The sequence below is a fragment of the Gymnoscopelus microlampas genome, assembly GCF_963454915.1.
Source record: "Gymnoscopelus microlampas genome assembly, chromosome: 3".
In the NCBI taxonomy this organism is placed as follows: domain Eukaryota; kingdom Metazoa; phylum Chordata; class Actinopteri; order Myctophiformes; family Myctophidae; genus Gymnoscopelus; species Gymnoscopelus microlampas.
The window spans coordinates 19,282,431-19,299,306 of record NC_139940.1 but is presented as its reverse complement, the minus strand read 5'-3'; the positions used below and the strand labels follow the sequence as shown (position 1 = coordinate 19,299,306).

Genomic DNA, 16,876 nt, shown 5'->3' with positions numbered 1-16,876 from the left:
ACTGAACACAACGTTTTGACAAAAACACAAAAGGTTTATTTTATTAGAGGTATTATGTATCTTCACAGTGTAAAACAGGACAAATATGCATAGCAGACAATGGACATTATCAAAATCAATTCAACACTGAGGACTACACAACTCAATGTCACAATTTCAGCATTAGCAGTAGCACCTTGTCAAAACGTTTCGGTTTGAAGTTTATAAAGTATCCTTAATTATTAAAGGCTTTTTATGCCTTTATTGATAGTATAGTAGGTTGACAGGAAAGTGGAGAGAGAGAGAGATGGAGAGTGACACGCAGCAAAGGCCGTCAGGATCGGGACTCGAACGCGCGACGTGCTGTAAAGGCTACATTGAGCCTTTAGAACTTTAGGCCTGGACCGCTACGCCAGCGGTCCAGGCCTAAAGTTCACTTTGAGCGTCAGTCACGACTAATGCACTGAGCAAAGGAAAGTCGTCCCAAACAGTAGCTGACTCTCCCCTTGTTTGGTTGCCATCGTGGCATTCTCCAAAGAAATATTGCTCCATGGGCATTTCATCAGTGGTCATGTTCTGGTAGCTCTTTGGGCTTGAGGATTCTTCGGACTCCAAAAGGGGCTGTGTGGACTCAGAACGCAAGTAGACATGAGGGTGGTCAGCTGGCTGGCTTGAACCATAAACTATCACAGTGGCATATGGGACGGAATCACTGTTTGATCTAGAGTACCCAGGGCTGATTGGGGAACCACAAATAGACTCTCCCAGGTCACTGGTGTCCTCTGCACCACTGTCTAACCAGCACTCATCGCCTCCCTTATATAGCTGCTTAGGCATTTCCAGGAGACTGAGGTGGGAGAGGTACACTTGATCGGTCTCCTGATTGTCCCGGAGAGGGGGGGCATCCTGCAAAGTTAGGGAAATTGATTAGTAATCATTGTCAGGTCTAAATTACAAAGCATATATGCAGTTATTTGGATTAAAGTAATAAAAGTAGTAGTAAATAAGTAGTAAATAAAAATAAAATCCTATTTCCAATGCCTAATAGCGCAACATGAGAATTATGCACCTGGATAGATTCTGGTGCCCAGGGCTTGATGCTGCTGTTAGCTGGGTCAGGAATCAAAGGCCAAAAACGCACCTTTAGCCTGCAGAGGGGAAATTAAATGATTCCTATTGAGTACAAATGATGCAGCACAGCACACTGAGCACAGCACAGGATTTTAGAATGAAATACCTGTGTTCTCACCGTTTGTTATTTAAGAAACAAATCATGACGGCGATAGTGATCAACAACATTAATCCAACCATGCACACAGCTACAATAATCGAAAGAGTGGCTGCATCTGAAGGGGGAGAAAATAATACACAATGAAAGGTGTGCAATATAAATGTACTGTATATTCCATAGAAAGCCAGTGATCATACTGACCCATGTGTGGCGCTTTGAAAGTAATTGTCGACCCATTCAAACTTCCACCATCTGTGCTAACCATGATGAACGCTGTGTACAACGATGAAGTGTTAAGCTCTTTCAGGACTACTATTCTGTTTTCCAGGTCAGCTTTCACAACTGAAAAACATTGTCACGTATCAGTTTAATCCATAGAACATACAGCAGGATATTTGAAATGATCCATAATAAGGGTTGTTTCCCCCACCTTTTTTGTGTTTTTTGTCATCCCAAAAGAATACCCTATAACTACTAATGATTCCATTCATTTGGTCCAATGGAATTTCATCCCAAGTAAGCTCAATAGCAGACCACCAGTCCACTTCTTTTGTCCTTATCTCTGGTACCATGGATGGGGCTACAAAAGGGACGTTCATGAGTAATTGTCACAAATGTGGTTGTGGATTATGAGCATTAAATAAGCACACTGCAGAAGCATCGTTTTCAGTTTGAGAATACATTTTAAGGATACAGCCGAAATTTGCACTGTCTCAAAGCGAGACCTCTTTGCTATTGGTGCGAAAAAAGAAGAGATTATTCATTTTATATCCAGAAGAGGGCGTTAGTGTATAACAATCAAGCTGTATTGGGATGAGGTACAGGAAAGATTTTCATGCTGGAGGCAGGATTGTTCCTTTTTCTTCAAAGAAGAAACAACCCACCCCCCACACCCTTTTCTATGCTTTATGTGATCACCTCTATGTCTTTAGTGACTTACCCTTTTGTTTCGAGTAGGTATTAACAGTCAGAGGAAGGCCTATCCCATCTTTATACCTTGGATACACAGAGATCCCATAGGGCTTGTAGGGCTCAAAGCTGCCTAGCGAAGGGAGTGACAAGGTTGGAGTGGATCAGTGCCCATGAGTATATATGTGTGGGCAGAATATGGACAGGAAGAAGTAGTTCTTTAACAAGACTGTTTAAAGCTAAAACAGCACATAGACAGTTGGATAATGGAGATGTGTGTAGATCAAGATCAAGGACATATCAAGACATATGGAAGAAATAGGGTTGTGTAAAATAAGGTAAAATATTATGATATTTTATTAAGATAAATATTTACCTGTTATTAAGAGGCTTGACTGGTTTCTGTCAACCAGGTCAAAGAGGATGAGGGAGTGGTCCGTTTTTAACAAAGGTCTCCATTCCACCACAAAATCAGTGATGCCAGAGGCAGCCTGGGTTTCCCACTGAACCAGCAGGCTTCTGTCATCATGAGGAAGGACTGTAACGTCCAATAATGCAGGACGAGCTGAGAGTACGAAAAACATTACTCACACAGTGCACAGTGTATTGTACAAGATGCCTATAGCATTTTCTAAACAAACCCAATCTTACTTAAACATTTTAGTGTTATTGGTGCAATGTTCAATCCTGTTGATCACTTAACGTTCTTGTATACAGTGTCTGTACTCAGTACTCAGTGGGTTGTGTATGTCCTGTATAATCTATTAATTTCACTGGATTTCACCAGATGTTTAAAGCAATTGTGAAGTTTAATGCTTCTAGCATTTGAATGCAGAATCACCTTTCTGTTGAAGCAGAGGAACTTTAGTGAGGTTGGATTTTCCTGCTGCATTTCTAGCACATAAGAAGACTTTCCCTGGTCGTTTAGGAAGCTGGAAATCACAGTGATATCCTGATGTAGAGCACACCTGAACGTTCTTTTGACCTGGTGGCCATTGAAACAAGATGCTGTAGGACACGTTTTTTCCATTGGCGCGGAATTGTTTTGATGGCTATAACAGAAAAAAAAAAAGTGAGATGATCCCTTTAAGGGTATAGGGCAGGCATTGCAAACAACCACCCCAACCATGACTAATGATCTGTCAGTCTGTGACAGGTGTTGAACATCGGTGTGGTGAGTGTGTACCTTCCAAAACAAGTGTGCATTAAGATGCGTTTGCCGGAGCCCCTCTGATAACCTCATCCACGTGTCAATTCGTCCAGTGGGCGCTGGAAAGAAAGAAACGGGCTGTCAACTTCACAGCTCAACAAAATTCTGCACTCCTCCTCACTCACTAGAAAGTAGGTAAGTAGTGTAGTAACTTTTTTCATACAGGGCAGCCCTATCATAGATTCCCTGCCAGGGAACATAGCAGAAGTCAATACGTCAATTAAAGCAGGGCTATAGAAGAGAGTAATGGGACATGTAGAACATGGCTTTAGCATATATTGAAAAGACCAGGGAAATGGAAGAAAGGGCAATAGATTGGGAAATGTTACGTATGGCGAATTGTGCCCCACTGAATAGATCTATTCCACCATACCCTTTTCTAAGGTGACTCCAGTAAGGCTGCTGCTCCATTCACTCCAGGGGCTCTGCTGGTATCTCACCCTAAGCTGGGCCTGGTACTCTGTCCCATGGCGCAGACGGCACACCTCACATTGTCTACGTCTGTTGCACGGGATCTAACACATGCATGTGAACACGCACAAGCACACAAACACGCACACGCACACGCACACGCACACGCACACGCACACGCACACACAAATCAAAGACACTTTTGTTACAATTGTATTATCTCTGCCAGGCCAATTGCTGCGGCCGGAGATTACATTTTTGCCCTGTCTGTCTGTCTGTGAGTCCAGAGCAAATCTTACAAACTACTCGTCTGATCAGTGCCATATTTCTTGTTTAATGTACCAGCAGATGAAAGATGTCACTCAAATCATTCACATTTTTCAAATCAGCCTCATGGTGGCAGTATACAACCCTGCTATACATTTGGAACCATAGGTTGTAATGAAAATGATGTATTTTAAAAAATTCGAATCGCATGTTGATGGGCCTTCAAACACCTCCAAAAGCGCATTCACTTTTGACCACAAATGCCAAAAGCTGTATGTTGTAGAAACACTATTTCCCCCTGCAGCTCCAGTCCTGACCTGACGGCTGGAGCTCATGACTCCTTTCTGGCATATAACAGACAGACAGGGGCGAAAACATAATCTCCGCCTCCTGTTGGCCTGGCGGAGATACATACAATAAGACGTTTCAAAATAATCACAATAAAGCCAAAAAGAGAGAGAGAAAAAAGCAGTGCAAATAGCATATTATTGCAAATTAGAATGGAATAAAAGTAAAAAAATAAAATAGCATCTGCACAACCATAGTTTTGTAAGGCTATAATCCTGTCTATATGCTACATACATATATATATATAGTGCACACACTACTATGTTATCTTTGGAATTCACTCGACCGAACAGAAACCATTGTGAAACTATAGTGCATGGAATGTGTACAAGTCAAGGAAGCCTGCGCAACTCACTGGCTCACTCCACTGGTTGCTTTCAGCAGTTTTCAGGCGCGCCTCCAGATTCAGGTAGCCGAGAGGCACCCATTTGTGTGAGGACATTCTCCAGCTCAGCCACAGGCAGCCATACTTGGCTGGCTTAGGCTCAGCCTTCAGAATCTTTGGAGGGTCAAACTTGGCTGCAAATGTAATAGTTGCATTTAGAGCGCATACAATGGTTTACTTCTGCATCACACATTCTGTATCACACAATGATGAAACACTGATGATTTATTTTGGTGTTTTGGTTTCCTTATTACCAGGGACGTGCACAGATAGACTCTAGGTGGTGCTAGAGCACCTGCCCTTTGCCCTCTTGACCAGAAGTGCCCTTTTTTCAGTTTACAGCAGGGGTCTTCAACAGGGGGTCCGGGACCCCTAGGGGGTCCTCAGAGTTACTACAGGGGGTCCGCCAAATCTTTATGTGATATGATTTTTCTTTTAACCAACCACTCGAAACCTAGCATCCCTTTTCTGAGGAGAACTTTAGCCAAAAATAGCAGATCTACAAGCCCACAACGCCTCGCGCTGCGAGGCGTTGTGGGCTTGTAGATCGGCTATTTTTGGCAAAGAGGTATAGGTGTAGAGGGAAGAAAGAGCAGACCAAGTAAACCAAAAAAAGTATAATTTACTTGAGCACCTGCCCCTCAAAATGTCTGTGCACGCCACTGCTTATTACTGTCGTAATGTGTCAGGGTTCGATTTGCTGGAGGGGATGGGTGAAAAATCCATGCTTCTGCTTTTGATATCCCTCCAATGTCATTCATTTTTATTATTTTTATGTGTTTTATCTCTGATTCTGGATAGACTGAATTAAGCATGTCCTTTAGGGACATGTAGACTGTCTAATATGTCTGATATATATGTTTGATAATATCACAATTTAACAATTTAATAAGAAATTCATGCTGGCATCCCTATTTTGGACACATTTTCCCAAAATATTTTCAAATGAAAGAATAGTAGAAAATAGCAGATCTACAAGCTTTTAATGTATCGAATTGCGATTGTAAATTTGCTATCTTAGCTTTTTGTCATACAAAGAAGTATGTACTTAAGTGGTTAAGAAAACATCTCTCTGTTTTTGTTTTTGTTTTACAAATTGATCCCAGTGTGTCATTGATGTTAGCTGTTTACAAGCTCTGATCCTTACCCGCGCCCAGAGGCTCCAAAATGATCGGTTCTGACGAGGCTTCACCTAAAGCATTCGCTACCTTCACATACATTTCAATCCTATTATAGATGTCAAAGCCAGAGCGAGGGATGGTATAGCGGTGGACTCCTGCTGGTAGCTCATAAGTACGGTTCTTTTGACCATCTGAAAATGTTCTGAAAAAGATGAAGAAGTGCTTATTGCTTTGATCTTTCTTTGCACTCTGATATTACCAAATCAGTGTATAGCCTTATTTATACTTCATCGCATCGCATCCAGAGTATGGACTGGAGTATATTGATGGCTCAGATATGGCTTATTTTACATATGACAAAGGAGGTATATCAAGCACATATCCTGTCATGTGTCATAGCATTTTCCTGCCCTGTACTGTCAATTAGAATTCAATCTAATCTTTTTTCTTTTTTTCTTTTTCTGAGTGGATAGTGTTTATTTTTAAGAGATACAGACATTGTTGGGGAGGCACAGGAACAAGGCGCTTCAATGAACAGGGGTGTGCTAACAGTATTCCAGAAACAATTCGTACCTTATATAAGTGTGGAGGTTGTACTTTGTTGGTAGGTGTGTTTCCTGATCTCCAGGGTACCAGTTACAGGACACAGTGATGGGATAGGTCAAGTTAGTCTGACAGGTGAGGTTCTGTGGAATTGGTGGCGGACCTAAGGACAAATCAGCCAATCAATTACACATATTTTATATTCACAGAAAATTACACCTGTCAGATCATGTGGTACAGATTAAAGTAGGCTACGTCCAATACTTGAACAAGCCTTGAGCTGCATAAAGAAGTAGGGCATTTTGATTTGTTGGATTTGAAAGAGCAGCATTGAAAGATATGAGTTTAAAAAAAATAATTACTTAATATTGCGACATTGCTGCTAAAGTACAATGTTATCTATCATTCATTTTACTTTCACAGTAAACAATTCAATGGATGCAGAAATAAATAAATATAATAATAATTGCAACTGAGCTTCCATGTGCTGGGGGGAAAACTGTGTGTGAGTGTGTGTGTGTGTGTGTGTGTGTGTGTGTGTGTGTGTGTGTGTGTGTGTGTGTGTGTGTGTGTGTGTGTGTGTGTGTGTGTGTGCGTGCGTGCGTGCGTGCGTGCGTGCGTGCGTGCGTGCGTGCGTGCGTGCGTGCGTGCGTGCGTGCGTGCGTGCGTGCGTGCGTGCGTGTCTGAAAAATTTGATCCATTCATTCTTTTAACTCAATCAACTGAAAGTCATCTAGCAAATGAAATCATTCTCACATCCAGCACTGATCTCCACGCCTGCCACTATCGGACAGCCTGAGGCCTGCTGGATACAGCACGTCAGGTATGTCCTAGTTTCATTGAAGCTAGGAATGACGAGCCCAGAGATCCTGCCACTGTCATTGGCCGTGCTGCTGGGAAGGTGATGTTGGCCGAGTTGCCATTCTATGTGAACAGCCTGTCCGCTGCCTAGAGGGCAGCTGTCGCTGATGATGCAGGTGGCTGTCACCGGTGACCCCAAGGCCACCACTGTGCTGGACGTCCGGATCTCTGCACATGGCAATCTGTCACTCTCTAATGGAGAGGAAAAATACTTTTGTCAACTAAGGAGACTTTCAGTGTTGTCACAAAAGATATGTGTGGGAGCAGTCACTAAGAATTTTGAGTTTTTCCACAAAACATAGAATGAGAACGTATCTATTAGAACCTGGATCTAAGGTCATGGATTGATTATCAGTGCTGACTCTAAATTATTTTCATAATTGCTGTGTGCAAAAGGCTTTGCAATTCATTTTCACACATTTGTTGGATTTTGACTTGTCCTTGTAAACTCCTTCACAGTAAAATCCTTAATTTATAGATACTGTAGACAGACAGACAGACAGACAGACAGACAGACAGACAGACAGACAGACAGACAGTCAGTCATATCATTTGTAACTCTGAGTACAAATGTAACCATAACATGTGTATCTCGGAGAGTACAAATATAACTTTAACCATTTGTAACTCCGAGAGAGTAGAAATGTAATGTTACGGGTCTATTTGGTTACATTTGTACACTGAGTTAAAGTAACACTCATTGTGGTAAGGTGTTGTCAGTTAGATATGCTATTTAATTCCAAAAGCATTGCTCACCATTTCTTGCAGCATTCACAGACAGCAGCAGCAGCAGCAAGGCCAGCGCTGATACCCATGCTGATGTCATGATAACCCCTGTTAGGCAGCCAAAATGAAATACATCATTCTCAATAAGGGGGATGAAATTACATACTTTCACATCGTACCAAAACAATATTTGAATTGCCATTCATTCCCCTTGACAGACGCATGGTGTGAGGTGGATTGACTGATAATGCCTGTCTGCTGCACGTTCAAGAGGCATCATCAACATGTTTTTTCTCTTTTTTCAATCACCACCTTCAAGGCAGACTGAGAGAGGATGTGATCTACATAATAAACTCATAAATAATGTATAAATCGGTGTTTCTCAAAGTAGGGACCAGGGACCCCCGGAGTCCTTGAGGAGGGTTCCACTTTTAGAGAATGTATAACAAGAATGACTATTTAGATCATAATCACCACTGCCCTGTTCAAACATTTTAAAAAATAGACGATCTACAACACGTTGTTTGAAGATTTTTGAAAATGTTAAAAGACCCCCCCCCCTCTCCCAACATACAGTATTGACAGTTCAAGAATTATGAATCTAACAAAAAAGCATTTTTTTTTAGGGGTCCTTACCACAAAATAGTTTCAAATGGGGGTCTGGGGTCAAATATGTATACATTTTTCGGGTCCTTGACATGAAAATGTTTGAGAACCACAAGTATATATAAATGGAAGATGAAGGTTTATGCTGCTGTCCAAAACCCAAGCTGTGCCAGTTTTCTGGCAGTGCTGCCTAGGTGTGTGCATGGCAACATTCATAAAGCAACACATGACATGGTTCCTGATGCAATTTAGGATTGCAATATTCACACCAGCTTTGGTGCACATTTATGTAATATAACAAATTTCAAAGTAAACATTCCCAGAAGTGACCTCAATTCTCTGTAGAGGGAATTAATAGTTTGCCGGAGGTTGCACTATATGCTGGGCTTGAGCCATTCAATTACAGGAGTAAAACGTATCTACTATATTGCTGGGGAAAAAAGCTACCACATTTGAGGCTATACTCTCTCAAACACATTAACCCTGGAGTTCCTATTTCCATCAAACATTTTCAAAGTGCAATTTCTCAAAAATAGCAGATCTACACACAACACACTTTGTGAGTTTATAGATTGGCTATTTTCAAATAGCCAAAGTATAAAATAGAGATTACATGCCCCTGGCATTTTCATTATAGCACTTTGGTCATATGTCAAGCAGAGGAATGGTAGTTTCCTCTGAAAGGATTTATAAGAAACCTGTTCCCAGAAGCACTCGTTTAAAACAGAAACAAATGAGAATTTCTGGGCCAGATGTTTTAGACTATAAGAAACCTAGTAGGATTATATGTCAATCATGAGTCATAGATTAAGCATGGGTTTTAATGTTCAGTTTTTGTAAGGTATGTCATATAACATAAGAAATGGATAGTTTATGGAATAGTATACGTTATATGCCATATAAAAAAATCTCATGGAAGTGGCCACATTTATATAACAAATATCCAAAGCACTTTTGTCTGCAGCCTGGGAGCAATTCGGCCAGTAACACATTTGGAGGTCAAGTGGCTGCATACATTCCGCAAATCTGCGACTTCCACTACTTACGGTAAGTAGCACTCAAAAACCTGTTTCTGTATTTCGGCATTGTATAGCCCATTTGCAGCGTAACCCTAAAGATTTATAGGGCTTACCACCGCAGATAATGTGGATTCAAATGGACCTGTAACTCCCCAGGGTTAAATTACCACTGAGGATTTTCGTCTGTAGCATCTGTGCAGGAGACCGGTTACCATAAATAGTGGAAATGGCTAGTTGCGGTTTTGCGGAATGTATGCAATGTCCTTACTGTCATCCCAAGATGAAATGCGTGCAGACATACAAACTTTACACAGCTGAATGGCAAGCAACTGAGGCCACAGGGTTGAGAAACTTCCTGCAGTCGTGTAACATTCACGGCTCACATTTGACTGAACTGTAATCTTGATTTCATCATCAGGTGGTGGTTATTTTTTCAACCACAACCTCAGAGTGGGAATGTGATCATACATAATGCATAAATAAATGAAGGATGACGGTTTATTTATGCTGCTGTTCAAAAACCGAGCAGTGGAAACCTGGCAGTGCTGCCAAGGTGTGTGCATGGCAACATTCATAAGCAACCCATGACGCATTTGAGGATTGCAGTAAATTGTAAGCTTGTAGATCTGCTATTTTCACTAGTTTTGAGAACTAGTTTTGAGAACTAGACTGCTCTGGAACGATGCAAGTCGGAAACAATGTAAATTAGGAGTACATGCTCCACTTGGCCATACAATACCCATTGTACATTATACCCATTGACAGCGTACCCGTTGTACTTGTCTTTCTGTCTCCCTTTTTACCCATATGGAGATCTCTGTATCTGCCTGCCTGTGTCCCTTTTATGGTTCTAGCCCCTACATTGAATTCTGATTTCCCCACACGTATCAGTAGGTGCCGGTGGAGATCTCTGATCATCTGGCTACGTGAGACTAATGTCTAATGTTTGAGCTTTTGGTTGGGTTACCTTGTTTTTCCACACAAATCACACTTCTCTTCCGAGGTCAGTGTGTGTGTGTGTGTGTGTGTGTGTGTGTGTGTGTGTGTGTGTGTGTGTGTGTGTGTGTGTGTGTGTGTGTGTGTGTGTGGGTGTGTTTTTGTGGTACTATCACACCTCCCTCTCATCAAGCGTCATTGTTTCTGTCTTCCTTGTAAACCCACCAGCACCGCTGCAGTGTCTACATGATTGAGAAAACAGTGATGTACAATGCATCTAAACATATAGATATATGATGGCATATACTGTAGACACATTCCATTCAGCCATGTACATTTCTGTATGCATGCATATGCACTCAATTTCTCTTAGACTATTCTTGTTGGGAGGATGAATGTAAATCCATGCCTCTGTTTTTGGTATCCCCCCTCTGGTCATTATTTTTTATCGTCAGTGGGCATGTTTTATCCCTGCTTCTGGTAAGACAGCACCATCTACTGCAATGGAAACATCAGATCAAGAAAGCTTGACCTATTTAATAAAAAATGATCTCTCTCCCATTATCACTAATGTTTTTACTCACCAGCCACCTGGTACCAACACATGTGATCTTAGGGCATACAAAAGTGCCAAATTACAGGTAGCACTTGACAAGCAGTGGCAACAAGTCTACACTTTCTTCTTTCATTTGCAGTTACTGTATATAACCAGCTCAGATCCACGTAGACTCATTGACAATCATCTTGGCCAGAGGTTTGGAAAATGTGGAAGAAACGAAAATCATCCAAAAGGACAGCGTGGAGAGCTTAGCCAATTTGATGAGTAAGTCGCTCTGGATACATAGCGTTTGCTAAAGACCTGTAAGTCGCTTTGGATAAAAGCGTCTGCTAAATGACTGTAATGTAATGTAATGTAAATTGTAACATGCAATCTCGCCAAGACATATACAGTCATCATCAAGTGTGATGACACGGACATCCTTGTGTTGTTCTTGTATTGCGTAAGTTGCTGCAAGCTTGGCTCAGCTTCGGTCCTAATGCACAAAGGTGCAGAGAGGTTTGTGCCAATTATACAATCTTTGAAAGCCTTGTTCCAGTGTCTTCTAGCTTACCATACACTTAAGGGCTGTGATACGAGGATACATCTTTTTTCAAAATAGGAAAAACAACTGTTTTCACAAAACATCCCAAAGTCCCTTTGGTTTGTCAACAAATCGTGAGAAGCCATTGCATGGAGCCAGACGTGATGTCATCACTTTGTATGTCCAAGAAAGGGGATGTATGTACTGGCATCCACCTCAGACATGCCTGCCTCTCAACTTAAGATTTAAAGCCACTAAGAGCCATGTACCAAACTTCTGTTTGGTACTATTGAGTTTATTGAGTTATTGAGTTTATTAGCTACCCTATTAGCTGCTGCATAACAGCATCTTCCTGGGGTCCACACATAAAACATCACATGAACCCAGACAATTACAAGAATGACATTCAAATCGACAAAGTCAATATTCTTTCATTCAGACCACATGTTCCCTACAACTGAACCTCCGTTCCCTCAGTTTCCCATTCAAACAAACCTTACCTAATCACTACTATTGATTGATGCATGTGTGTGTATGTCTACAACATGTACCACAGTAAACACACACAAATTGTGATTGGGAATCATCCTGCATATAAAAGCTGGAGGGTGACGGAAGGAGTCATGCAACCAGTGACGTACAAAGGCAGCAGAACCACAAGAAGTGCAAGATCTAACACATCTCTACTGCAAGGACAAGCACTGCAGTCAACAGAATAAATGCCCTTGTTTTATGGCTGGTTTCACATGAATTGAATTCTAGGACTTTCTAGCTGGATGCTATCCAGGTGAGCTGCTCTCATCTCCGCTATGATGTGCTCATGAGGAGGAGTATGATCAGCTTCAGAAATACCCTCCTCCACACCGCAAAGTGACTTGTGCCCAAAGTGTCCTTTGTGCCAGTAGCCATCAGGCTCCAAAACCAAGTCTGACCCATATGAAAATGTAAGACCTGCACTGTCTGTTCTGTACTCAGGGATTACTGACTCCTGCACTTAAACATGGACTATATTCACTCATATATTCATTGTTGATGGACTACATATAGATGTAAATTCATATTAATATTCACTTGTGATAGATCGTACCCTTATGCTTATATGTACTGTATTGGTAAAATATAAATGTTACCTCTGTCAGACCCCGGGCAGATGTCTAGAGTTAGACTAAGTCTATTTACTTAATTGTATCTTTATTCTCATCCCTCTACTCTTATCTGCACCCATCTTGTTTCACATCTGCTATGACTATGACACCTATATCTATTGTATCTGTACAAATAGGTGGAAAGAGTTTATTTATTTGTACGCATATCAAGTGCCTATGAATCGGGGTAACAGTCTATCGTGGGCCCTATCTTGCCTTACCCATTATCCCTAAACGTTTTTGACATTTTTTACTATTTTGAAAAACATTTTTAAATAGTTCAATAAGCCGATCTTCAAGCTGACAATGTGTCGATGTAGATCGGCTATTTTAACTATTTAAAAATGTTTTTCAAAATAGTAAAAAATAGTAAAAAAAAGTTTAGGCATAAGGGGTAAGGCGGCATGCAAGACTGAATGTGTATTTTCTCAATGTGTGTGAATTATTGCATATTAATTATATAATGTATATTGTACTATGTAATTAAGAATATGTCATCTATTACCTTTTAAGGCATGCTGTTTAAATAGTCACTATTTTTGGTTTTGGGGAGGATCCAAACATCAACCAAATAAATTAAGTTTGCCAACTACTTTTTTATAACCAACCATTAAAAAGTCAAGGACTCCCAAATTGATATTTATTTGGCTGCGGACCCCCATCTGAAAAATGTTTTGTGCCAGAGAACCCAAGAAGAGGAGGTGACAAGATGATCTTGTAAAAAAAAAAATCTAAATTATTCAAAAATGTCCAAACATCTTGATGTTTGGAACAAAATGTTTCAAAAATAGCAGATGTACAAGCTTGCTGTGAGTTTGTAGATCTGCTATTTTGTAATAGCCAAAGTATAAATGGATAAAGTGGTTAAATGATTGTGATGCTGTATTAACAAAATTACGCCCCCCCCCCCCCCCCCCCCCCCCCCAAGGACCCCTGGGGGTCCCCGGACCCCACTTTGAGAACCACTATTGTATTGCATATATTCATAATGCTTGTATATCATCTAAGAGAAGTTAGGGGTTGAGGAATGTTTTGCAACCACCATAGTTTCACTTCCTGTTGTGGTCAACACCCATTTTCAGGATTTGGCAATATCTTTGTAGGATTGCAACAGCAAACCTCCAATGTTCTTTGGCTGTTTTTGGGCCATCTCAAACTACACATTGTTTTATCAATTTAATTTGAGAAAGGGATACAGAAATTATAGTGTACTTGGATGGTGTATGTGATTGGACAGTTAATCAAAGCTTCAATGAGGTAACTTTTGCGTCAGTATTCTTTAAAAAAAAACATAGGACTTAAAAGTACACAGTGTTGCAATGTTTCACATCCTCTTTTTTTGTAGATGATCAGAAAATACATATTTTCCCCATTCTTTCAACTTATTTTCTCATGCCCACAAAGATGACAAAATGCAATATTCACAGTTGAAAAGAAGTTTGTAAAATCTTATAAACTTTGCTTACTAGATAACACATTTCAGGATTTAGTCACGCACATTTGAAAGAAAATATTTTAGTTTACACAAAAAAAACGTATTTTCAATGGATAAACTCACTGCCATTATTACCTATCCATATAGCCTATTGCAAATCATGGCTAAGCATGCAACCTCCCTGCCCAAGCCGGTATCTTCAAACCGTTTTCTGTTAAGGCTTATCAGAACGAAAGAAACATTGAATGGCTTGATCTCACGATTAAAGGAGACTAAAGATGTGCCACTCACCACCCAGCAGCCGGAGCAGACGGCAGGACTAGGAGAAACTTTCATCAGCGGTGATAGAATCAAATGAAACAACCTGGCTGAATGGGACTCACGTTGGAAGACACTTACTGGATGTGTTGACCAAGCCGCAGCAGTGACAGACGAAGCAACGTCCTTGTTTTGAATTTGTGAAACTTCACCACCAAAGGGCACATGACTCACATGGGGCCCATTCTGGGAAGCAAGGTTGGCTTTCTGAGTCAGGGTGCATGTTATGATAAAGTGTTGCGCTGTCAAACATACACTTTATGGTAAATGCTAAATGTTTGCCGTATTTCCTGAAAATGGAACGGTAACACTGTTGTTACATTATGTTTCATGTGATTTATTGACCCAGCGATTTAAGTCGGTTAGTTACGGTTATAGTCACTGAACTCTCTGTTGCTGTGTTGGGTACTTGACCACTTAAACAATATACTTTGTTGCATGACAAACAGCGAAAATAGCCAATCTATAAGTAGATCAGCTATTTTAACCAAATGTTTGAGTATTTTTTCAGAATGTTCGCCTATTATGACATGCATAGGGCCGCTACGATTCATGTGGTCATGGTTCTGGGTGTAGGCTATCTTTGTTATTCATGTACCAACAACCTTTTGTATCAAAGGGAAGTATTGCCCTGCCTGCAGAAATGTGTGACAGAGAATCGGTCCTCCTGTCCATACTGTATGTATGTCTGTCAGCATTTTTGAAAAATAGCTCAAGAAAAGAATCAGTTGGCTGCCTCGCAGAGACAGGCATTTATATTGTATGGCCACAAGAAGAACTAGAAAAAGTGCTCCTCGGAGCACAGGTCTCCGCCAGGTCAGGTAGGTTATTTTGGCCTCCTGGTGGCAATATAATAGGCCAATGTGAAAAGGGTCCCATTTCTTCCTAGGCCGTGCACGGCAATCGGACACTGCATTCATGATTTGAGGCATTTTGTTATAAAAATGTGTTTTGCTAAATTTGACCTGTTGGTGGCGCTACAACAGGCCAATGTGCATGGAATGTGCATGGAAAGTTTCACCGCAATTTTGTTGGCTTGTTTGTTCCAAACAAGCCACTACTGCAAACTTTAGATGTTATTCTTCGCCAATCAGGATGGAATATGAAAACATCAAACAGATCCGTCTTGATCACATGACTATAGAGATCATGTGTACCGATGTGCGTGAAATATGGATAAAATGGGAAGGAGTAATATTAAAAAAAATGTGCTTTACATAAGTCGGCCTCTTGGTGGCACTATAAAAGGCAGATGTGAAAAAATGCAGGGCAAAGGTTTTTCCTTGACCTCTAGGGAGTGCGCATACAAAGTTTTATACAGATCGGTGCAGTTATAGGTGAAAACACGAATCGAAACCATGAGGCTGATTTGAAAAAGATGAAATGATTTGACGTGGCATTTCTTCCTCGGCATAGTGGGAATGTGCGTGCAGAATTTCAGGGAAATTGCATGCTGTGATCATGATTTGAGGCATTTTGTTCAAAACGGAGCACTCCTGCAAACTTTGGAGGCCATTTTTAGCCAATCAGGATGGAATATGAAAAATCGGAAATACCAGTTTCATTTAATGACTATAGAGATACTGTGTATCGATTTGCGTGAGGTTTGGAAAAAATCTGTAGGAGTACTGTCAAAAAATGTGTTTGGGAAAAAGCGGCCTCCTGGTGGCGCTATAACAGGCCCATGTGAAAGATTTGGGGCAACGGTTCTGAATTGGCATCCAGGGAATGTGTGTGCACAGTTTCGCTGCGTTCAAGCCAACGGTGTCGGAGATTAGCTGTTCACAGACGGACACACACACGGACGGACAGACGGACGGACAGGGTGCAAAACATACTCTCTCGCCATGCCTTTTGGCCTGGCGGAGACAACAAGAAAGGGGATGTATATACTGGCATCCACCTCAGACATGCCTGCCTCTCAACTGCCCCCAACTGAAGATTTATTTACACAGAGCCACTAACTACAGAGCGACTATACTAATGACTATACAGGCTGGGGCAGGGTTTGTTAAAAGCGAGGAGTAGAACAGAGGTGCTATGCTTTCTGGATGGGATGATTCTGATTGCGCTCTCCTCACAGCCTGGTGAGCCAGTGGGTACCAGAGCAGTGGCAACACAGAAATGTCAAGCCAGAGTAACTGCCATGATGTCTACTGTGGGAGTGCTACGGTATTCTTGATATCTAAAGTAAGTTGTGTGTATGAGAACTCTAAATTGTGTATGCTTATGTCCTTGTAACCACAGTACCACAGTGTGTAGTTATGTTGGAAAATGTATTCTTAAATGACCTGTACCTTTGACCTGTAACCTAGTATTACTACCATGCACGTGTTGTTGTCAA

At 41.1% G+C, this 16,876-nt stretch overlaps 1 protein-coding gene across 1 annotated transcript; it reads right to left on the bottom strand.

Moving 5' to 3' along the window:
- Positions 1–405: 405 nt before the first annotated feature.
- Positions 406–14,638, bottom strand: csf3r (colony stimulating factor 3 receptor; the record flags this gene model as incomplete). Its single annotated transcript, XM_084052615.1, has 16 exons — positions 14,506–14,638; positions 8,022–8,099; positions 7,161–7,457; positions 6,435–6,567; positions 5,888–6,063; positions 4,711–4,874; positions 3,703–3,844; positions 3,306–3,388; positions 2,961–3,171; positions 2,496–2,684; positions 2,151–2,252; positions 1,641–1,790; positions 1,412–1,552; positions 1,229–1,325; positions 1,049–1,127; positions 406–885 (listed from the first exon to the last, which is right to left on the bottom strand). Exons 2-16 carry the CDS (start codon positions 8,089–8,091, stop codon positions 406–408), a joined length of 2,514 nt encoding a protein of 837 aa, XP_083908741.1. The 5' UTR covers positions 8,092–8,099; positions 14,506–14,638.
- Between the last annotated feature and the right edge of the window lie 2,238 nt (positions 14,639–16,876).